At 48.5% G+C, this 8,426-nt stretch overlaps 3 protein-coding genes across 3 annotated transcripts; 1 reads left to right on the top strand and 2 right to left on the bottom strand.

The window, feature by feature from the left end:
- Positions 1 to 3,766: 3,766 nt before the first annotated feature.
- Positions 3,767 to 4,837, top strand: Pmar_PMAR028670 (hypothetical protein; the record flags this gene model as incomplete). Its single annotated transcript, XM_002787363.1, has 1 exon — positions 3,767 to 4,837. The coding sequence occupies one exon, from the start codon at positions 3,767 to 3,769 to the stop codon at positions 4,835 to 4,837; it is 1,071 nt and encodes a 356-aa protein (XP_002787409.1).
- Positions 4,838 to 6,481: 1,644 nt separating this feature from the next.
- Pmar_PMAR028669 (hypothetical protein) lies at positions 6,482 to 7,165 on the bottom strand (the record flags this gene model as incomplete). The annotated part of the gene is made up of 1 exon (XM_002787362.1): positions 6,482 to 7,165. The coding sequence occupies one exon, from the start codon at positions 7,163 to 7,165 to the stop codon at positions 6,482 to 6,484; it is 684 nt and encodes a 227-aa protein (XP_002787408.1).
- A 410-nt stretch (positions 7,166 to 7,575) lies between these two features.
- On the bottom strand, positions 7,576 to 7,941 carry Pmar_PMAR028668 (hypothetical protein; the record flags this gene model as incomplete). The annotated part of the gene is made up of 1 exon (XM_002787361.1): positions 7,576 to 7,941. The coding sequence occupies one exon, from the start codon at positions 7,939 to 7,941 to the stop codon at positions 7,576 to 7,578; it is 366 nt and encodes a 121-aa protein (XP_002787407.1).
- Positions 7,942 to 8,426: the final 485 nt, after the last annotated feature.

Below are 8,426 nucleotides of genomic sequence, written 5' to 3'. Positions count from 1 at the left end.
CGGAATCGTTCCTGAAGTCGTGTTCGATAAAAACGATTTTGAAAGTTGAAAATCGATCTCGGAAGCGCTTCCAGAATCAATTCCGACTCGCGTTCAGTAGACATGATTTTTAAAATCGATTCCAGCAAGGATTCCAGAATGGACAAATAAAATGGGGCTCCCCGGGATGGAACCTGAGGCCACCAACAACGTACTATATACCTCGACTTCCTCGACTATACCTGAATTCCGAAATATACTTCGACTAAGATTCGAACCTGCAACACTCAGGTCACAATCCACTAACTTATCCTACTGAGGTAGATAGACTACTTTTCGTACTATTTAGTAACTAGTAGTTACTGTTGAGCGGTTCACCTATGGACGAGTACCCGTACTTGTCAGTAGGCTGTTTGCCTACTCACCCGTTGGACCAACGGCGTTGGTAAGTGGTACTTGGTTGCTGGACCTCAGTACTGCGGTCCTCATTCGACCACCTTCAATCCTCTAGAGTTAGTCTAGAGGACCTCTGGACTAACTCTAGAGGATTGGAGGTGGTCGATTCTAGAGTCCAGACCCGATGTATTTTTACATGTCACATCCCTGGATCGAACCTCCGACCTCCCGGTTACTAGCCCAACTCGCCGACCCTCTCGAGTCTGTTTGGAGACAGACGTCATATCCATGAGAGAGAAACACGGTACGGTTTCTTGGCGGAGAAATTCCCCAGCTGGGGATCGTACCATCATTCCCGATAAGAGGGAAAGTGTGTGACCTAGCGAAGTACCCGTGAGGCGAGCGCTAAACAACCTGTTGTGTTGATGAAAGTGAGGGTTTGCTTCCCGCTTGCCCAAGTTTTTCCTCCGCCTTGCCCAAACTTTTCTCCTTTCCGCCCAAATTTTTCTCCTACGCGCCCAAAATTAGCCAGCTTGGTAATGAATGCAGAATGGCAGACTCCAAAGACTGCTATAGGGATGTGGAGCACCCCAGCAGTACGATTTTTTTCTTACCCTTGATACTGGGGACTAGAGATGAGGCACTTGACTGAGTCAAGTTGACTCTGTGACTAATGCTCGGGTAGCTTACTCACATCAGTTCGCTGACTCATCCTCTGGTCAGTATTGCCGAACCCAGACCTCGGCTTTCGGGCGTCAGGTTTGAGGTTTGGTCAATACCTCTCCCATCCCCAGCGTCTACGGGATTTCTTTGCTGAGTATGACCTATTTTCTTGCTGTATCGCCGCTCATAACCAGTTCGGGACTGGCAATTCTCCAAGGAGAGTTGTTTTTTCTGGACTCCAGTGGAGTCACTCCACACGTTTCCTTTCTCGGTGCTCTTCTTTATGAAGCCTCTGTCACGCGCCACGAAATTTTCAGAACCACTCGAAGTGGTTCTGGAATTTGCGATTCTGGAAACGCTCTCAGAATCGCGCAAAAGCTCCTTTGAACGCGCTAAGAACCACTTCTGGAAACGTTCTGAGATCGTTTCCAGAACTGGTTCTATGAACATCCCAGAATCCCAGAATTGTTCCTAGAAACGCTTCTCAGATTTAAAATCGGTCTTTTGAACAGGCGGATACCGCCTCAGTAACAACGTTGGGGACGTGGCCGAGTCGGCAATGCCGACATGTGTCCGAACTCGGCGACACCGGATTTTTCATGCTACACAGTAAAACAACCGTTTTAGTCGAGAAACGTATATGTCATATACGATACTCGACAAGTGAGTGTTTGGTATCGGAGGTGTAGCGTCGGCCGGCTCAAACCCCGGAATAACTGGCGGCAACTCAACCCCAAGGCCCCTTTGAAGATGGGGTCTCAAATAAGTTGTATGAGTTGGGCATCAGAAGATGGGTAATGACTCATTACTAATGAGAGGCTACACAGAAAAATGTAGGGTCATAACCCGTAACGACACCGAAAAGGCTCAGCAAATAATGCCTCATGGGAAAGGATGCAATGAACGGGGCTGATCGTGTGTCCACCAACCCGAAGGCCTTCATCCATGTAGACATGGAAGTTAGTGACAGCGCGAGGGGCCCGCAAACAAGCTCCGTAGACTGAGGGTGCGAACGCCAAAAGACACGAAGCACCACGAAGGCTCACCCCGGGGAGGGATGGGTGGATCAACGAAACAGTTTAACTGTTACAGTTATGTTGGGGACCTAGAGTCCACCAACCTCAGGGAACCTAGAGTACCCGAGATACGGCGTGACACGTAGCCCTATCCGGGTCCACGTCACGTGACACGAGAGATGCACGCAAGTGCATCGCGAGGCTAGATCACGCACGCTTTACACCGAGAAACAGAGTTTATCGGAATGTGGAACTCTGACTACGATCTCGTTAACTCGCGCTGTGAACAGTGGGGAAGCGATGCAAGCCAACGAGCTCCGTAGACTGAGGGGTGTGAATGCCAAAAGAGACGAAACACCACGGAGGCTCACCCCAAGGCGTACGATTTGCGAAGCAGCTGCCCACTGTTACCGCGCCAGAAGTCGTGTTGTAGGGTTCGGGACAGATATGAACTAAGTGGTAATTCTAGTGTTCAGATGAGGTAACACAACCCAGAGGGACTTTAGTAAGAGTGGTTGGATGAAGTAGTGAGGTTGGAGTGACAAAGAGGAGCGCCAACAGCTGGAACAGCCACCAACTATGACCAGCCTCCCCGATTAGCTATGGATTGAACAGAGCACGCAAGTACAAATGACTGCGCAAGATCCCACTACAGTCGCTACTCCACTTTGAGCCAGAGTATTTTATAAGGATTGAAAAAACTTCTTTTAAAGGCACAAAACTATTAAAAATTTCCATGAGTACCGTGCGGAATTAAAAAACTTAGGTATATCTCGCTACTCTAATACTTAATGTAAACACGACGAGGAAAATGTGTAGATAATCGGAAAAGGTTCCCGATTATCCGAGTTCCATCGTGATACTCTGCGCTTGCACGGTCTGCGCACGCGTGCAGCGTTCATAATTCACGAAGTCCGCACGCGTGTGCAGACCGCACGACATGTATATGTTTTAGAACAAGAAGAATCTAAAACTCCGAGACGCTTGTCTTGTCTTCATGTCTTTGAAAAACTGGCCTGGATTTGAGGAAAACTTCCCAATCTTAGTCAAAACCCGCTTATCAAATATTCTGCTTTGAGCCCTGTTTTAAATAGCCACACTGTAGTGACTTAAAGTGCAATTGTCATCCCCCATTAAGCTTAGATTCAGCAAAGCCTCGCATGAGAGTGGAATAGAATCTGTGGAATTATCTCAACGCTTGATCTGCGACCTTAAGTGTTCGGGGCCCGAAAATCTGAGGCCCGAACTTCGGGCCTCAGATTTACCATTTTGCTAGCCTCGCTGCATCGTGTCACGAGTATCGTGTACATTATTGTCTCGGAGACAATGTCTCCTCATGCTCTCTATGCGTGCTTTGTTACATCCATAGATGGCTTGGTTATCTGACATTATCATCAGCTATTTCTGTCTCAAATCAATTTTCTTTCGTTGAGTCATCTGGGAAAGATGACCACATCGTCAGGTTTCTGTGATTGGTGCGTGAAGATGACGCACAAGGCTGTGTGCAAGTTGGCCTGCACACGTGAATTGATCGATCTTCCCGTAGCTAAAACCAGGCCGACCGCCCAAAAAGTGTTCTTTCTTTCACATCACATCGGCTACAAGTGTCGAGTAGCACAACATCTCCAACGCTTAGACTTTCTTCAGTACGCTGACTGCCACTCGGACGATTTGGCACCAGTTTTGAAGTATTAACCTCCATTCGACCAGCCATGAATCTCCCTCATTTCTCCCTCGTCTGTATCGGAGTGCTCCTTGTGACCTTTAGTGGTGGTGAAGTAATCAGGTTGAAGATATCCGTACAACAAACTAAACGCTCGGCGCCTTGGACACGCATCGTGGCTCCTTTGAAGGTCGACACTCAAGATCTTAATGCCGTCGTCGATACTGGGAGCCCGTACACTCAGTTGATATGGAAAACTTGGTACGAAAGCCTCCCCGGCGGCAAGTGCGATGAACTTTTCTACAAGTGTTATAACTGCAACCCAACGTCTTCTGAGTTGAACGCCGCCAAGAAGATTAGTTTTATTGACAAAACTTCGCTGACCATTTTCCCATTCTCTGGAGACTTTTACTTCAACGGTGCGACTGCCAAGCACATAGAATTCGGAGTGGTGAAGGGTGCTTCACGCGGTGCCTGGGCAGCTCTCGGGCTCGGACCACAGGACACCAACCCGCCGTTTCCGCGCTTTGTTGATCAGCTACTGTTAGCGAAACTCGTCGATAGTCCTGTTTTTGCGGTTTATTTATCGTCTGGGAAATCCCCATCAGGCGAACTTATTATTGGTGGTGACGATGCTAGTAAATATGATGGTCCTCTGAAGTATATTGGTATTACAAGTAAGGTGCGCCACACCAGCGAACTGCAAGCATTCGCCGTGGGATCTAAGCGACAAGAAGAGCCCGGGCCAGTTGTCTTTGACACAGGTTCCTCATTTATAAGTATCCCCAAGCGGCTTCGTAAAGACGTCATAGTTCTCCTTAGTACCGCCGGCAAGAAGAAGGTCAAAGTTTTTGAGCATAAGGACGTCTACGGCGTCGACTGCAAAGATGTCAGCTTCTTGCCGTCGATGAGGTTCACTGTGAGAGGAATACCCGATAAAGCCGATGTTACGCTTGAGATACCTCCTAAAGCATACATCGTTTCACCCGAGCCCGACGTATGTATCTTGACCATTGATTTCGCTGAAAGGTGGATTTTGGGGTTACCAGCATTTGTCGGTCACTACTACTCCTTCAACTGGGCTGGAGCTACTATAGGTGTCGCCAAGCTCAAGGAATGATTGAGGGGTCGAGTAAGGGGTCCACAACTCTTCAGTCCCCCCGAAACATTATTTCTCATTTTCTTCTGTCATTTTTTGGTACCTGCTATTGAGCGCTTGGCGTGCCGCTATGCTATGTTAAGCGGCGTGCTTGCATTCTCGGCGGGCTATGCTTTGCCATGTGATACTTATGGACTGGCGGGCGGTGCTTCGTCACCCACGCATTGCCGTTCTTATTTGTATTGCGTGCGTGACGTGGAATAGTATCCTTTGAGGCATTGATGAGTATTGTCTCCTACATTATCACTTGAGTGATCCAGATTCGCATGAGCCATTTAGTGGGTACTACCCACTGCCAGTGGGCCACTGGTAGTGGTGCCACACACTGGTGAACTATCTGACGATTTTTTCACATCCTAGTGCTAGAAGTTGAATTCTGCGTAGCAGAAGTGGCACGAGCCAAGCGGCAAAAAATATGGGCGACAAGCCGCGCAACTGAGCTGAACAAACAACACAACAGCTGAGTGATGCGATAAGACGCACAATCCAAGATAGTGAAGCTACTTAGCTTCCTATTGAATAGCAGATGCCCAGATGGAGAAAAGATCTCGCGCCTCTAACTAACTAAGTACACGTAGTATATTCAAAATACTATTTCAGCCCGTTGTTGAGTTTGCATTTCTCAAAACTCGTTCTACAAGACCCCTGAGGTTTTTAGGATATATTTCAAAGTTTACTGGTGACCAGCTGCAAGCGGTTGTCGATGAAATACTTTGCGCACCAGGCTACGTGTTACACACAGCGTGATCAACCCGGAAACAGTGCCTCAGCCAAAGTTATAGCCCAGGGAAAGTCATCCGGAAAGTCTGCGGACAATACGTGTCTGCAGGTTTTTCGGTGGAGAAACTCTACCGGCTACAAGCACATAATTGTCACCAGGAGCCAATTAAAGTGCTAAGCCTTTCCGGGTTCCAAGTCCACGGCGACAAATCCAGGTTCCACATCCAAGGGTCGGTTTTCCCATCCACGCTCCATTAAAGTGATGCTACTTGGAAAGGTCGACTTTCTGGGCAAATTTTCTAAGACGTTTTCCCGGGCGAGGTTCATCGAATTAAAGTAGCAATGTGGAAAATGAACCACAGCTTGGAAAAATTTCGGTGCTTGGAAAACGCAACCGCTCGCACGCTGCGTGCGGCATGCCCGAAACTCACACAATGTACTCATACTCGACTTAGTCGAGTCGACTAATAACATTTAACTACTTACTAAGGCCGCAAGGCCGCAAGAATTGAGCATACCAAGCAAACTAGATTGTACGACCTGTCTTGCGCTAAGTTCCTTGCCGACTTAGGCCATCATCAGAGGATTGACGAGAGCACTGAGGGTAGGGAATGAGGTGAGTTTGTTATAAGTAACATGTTGGTAAAGGTCATGTTGATGAAGGATCGTTTTTGTTCAATATTCTCGTAGTTTATCGAGTTATTAGTGCACTTGGAACAAACGGGCTGCGCTTCGGAGTCGCGCGACTGGTGGAAAAATGACCCTCCTCCGGAACATGGAAATCGCGCACTTTAATCCGCGCTCGCGTGGAAGTGTTCACTTGGATTGGAAACAGGACTCTGCGCGTGGATCCAAGTACTTGGAGATATCCCCTTGGACATTGCTTCACTTTAATAGACGTTTTTTCTCCAAGTTTGGAAAGGACTTCTTTCCCTCCACTTGGACTTGGAAAAGTGGGCACTTTAATTGGCTCCAGGTGACAATTATGTGCTTGTAGCCGGCCCACCTGCGATGCTTGCATTGAGTAGAGAGCTCTTCTATATTGCTCAGTAGCCGCTTCAGCTTTTCTCTATCTCTCCTATTAAGGCGGAGCTCAGAGTCCCAGGAGGCTCTATCAGTGGCATGACCGAATCGGCCAGACCATGACCGATTAGAATCCACTAGCAGATCTCTCTCTGAATGCAGTGATAGAGGGTCTATGCACTTACCACAGAGGCTGAGCAAACCTCGCTTCGTAACAGCACCATCCAGCGCTGTATCAAGGCAATTGAGATCAGGGATAGCAAAGGATGTTCTAAGGCGGTCAGCTTCCAAGAACCAGGACAGGCCCAAGTGCGAAGTGGTAGTGGAAGTGCTAGAAGATAACCAAGAGGACTTTTCAGCTGGGAAAGTAATCCCTAGGCGTTCCCCTATGCAGTCAAGTAGGTTCCAAACCGTTTTGACGAGTCTCTCATCCTTAAGAGCTATCGCTATGTCATCGTAGTAGCAAAGAATGATAAGGTTCGGTAGATACTGGTACCTTTCCTCGGGAAGGAGCTGGTCCGGAGGAGGGTTCCCAGTAAGGGCCATATAGATACTGTCGGTCATGTAGTCGGTAAAAGACTGGAGGGCCAGAGGCCCAAACCTCACACCAAAGCTGACTCTCCGGCACCGATACCGCTTGTTGCATGTTTTCAGAGTCAGCGCCCGGTGTTGTGGGAGGTGTAGTTTGAAGAATGCTTTAGCAATGTCCCTAAAGGACAGAGTACTGACGTCAGCGGAGAGCAGAGCCTGTGCACATTTACTAAGTGAGAGGTTGTTATAGCCCGCTGCAGGATAGCCCTGGTTGACTGACCTGTAGTCTGCACAGGCTCTCACCCTATGTCCCAGGTGGTTTGGTTGACTCACAAGGAAGGCACATATATAGGACTCGTCGTAGGTGGCGTCGTCCTCGTCTTCTAACCACCATTTATTATCAACATACCGTGAGACTTCCACTCTCAAGCATGCCTGTCAGGCATTGCCTGAGAGCTCTTATCGAGGCGCTTAAGTAAAGCAGTGGAGAAGTCCCGGCTTTTGATAGCGCGTGGCATTATCGGTGAGAAGTCATCGTCCCAATCTATCTCATAGACGTGTGTTTGGCCAGGGCAGTCCTTGTGCTCGCCGGGGTCCAAGGGCCTCACTCTGGTCTTGTAGGTGTTACCGTTAGGGATGCATCGCCGATCTCGCAGGCGTTCGAGTAAGTAGTTGAAGCCACGGTCTACCATGACGTCGATCTTGATGTCCAAGTCTATAGCACTGGCGGAGATTTTTGGTACAGGGATGCTGCACTTAATGGAGTCGTTTGTAGGATGATTAGGAGTCATCCTCGCTGTCCATAAACCACTATTTTTCAAGCGGGTCCGCTCGATCAAGTGTGTTGTATCTTCAGCGGAACATCTTGTGTCTGTCACCAGAGCTCCATCTTCCGGGTAGTTGTCGGTCAAGATGTCTGGTTCTTCAGAGACTCTTCTTGAGCTATATAGACTTGGGGGTCAGGGTTCGTCGATCAAGTTGTTGTACTTATCGGCAAGTCCTCCCTCCATAAAAAATAGTTGCATAGCCTTTCAGTAGCTTTGCAACCGAACTGCTGGCAGAGTGACAACGTGCTGGTATCTTCTGCTGTGTTGGCCTCCTGCTCGCTGTGCTGATGTAGATCGACGAGACGATAGCCGAGATCTTGAAGAGCTGGTGGACCGATGAGGACCGACAGATCGTTAGAGAGCCGGTTCCGCTCTGCAATGATATAGAACGGAACGACAATTAGGGGTCCTTTCAGACTCTTCATCTTAACCGAGACGCACCGTGTCAG

This window comes from Perkinsus marinus, assembly GCF_000006405.1.
Source record: "Perkinsus marinus ATCC 50983 genomic scaffold scf_1104296929422, whole genome shotgun sequence".
Lineage (NCBI taxonomy): Eukaryota > Perkinsozoa > Perkinsida > Perkinsidae > Perkinsus > Perkinsus marinus.
Note: the sequence above shows the minus strand (reverse complement) of the source record. Positions and strands in the feature narration are given on the sequence as shown.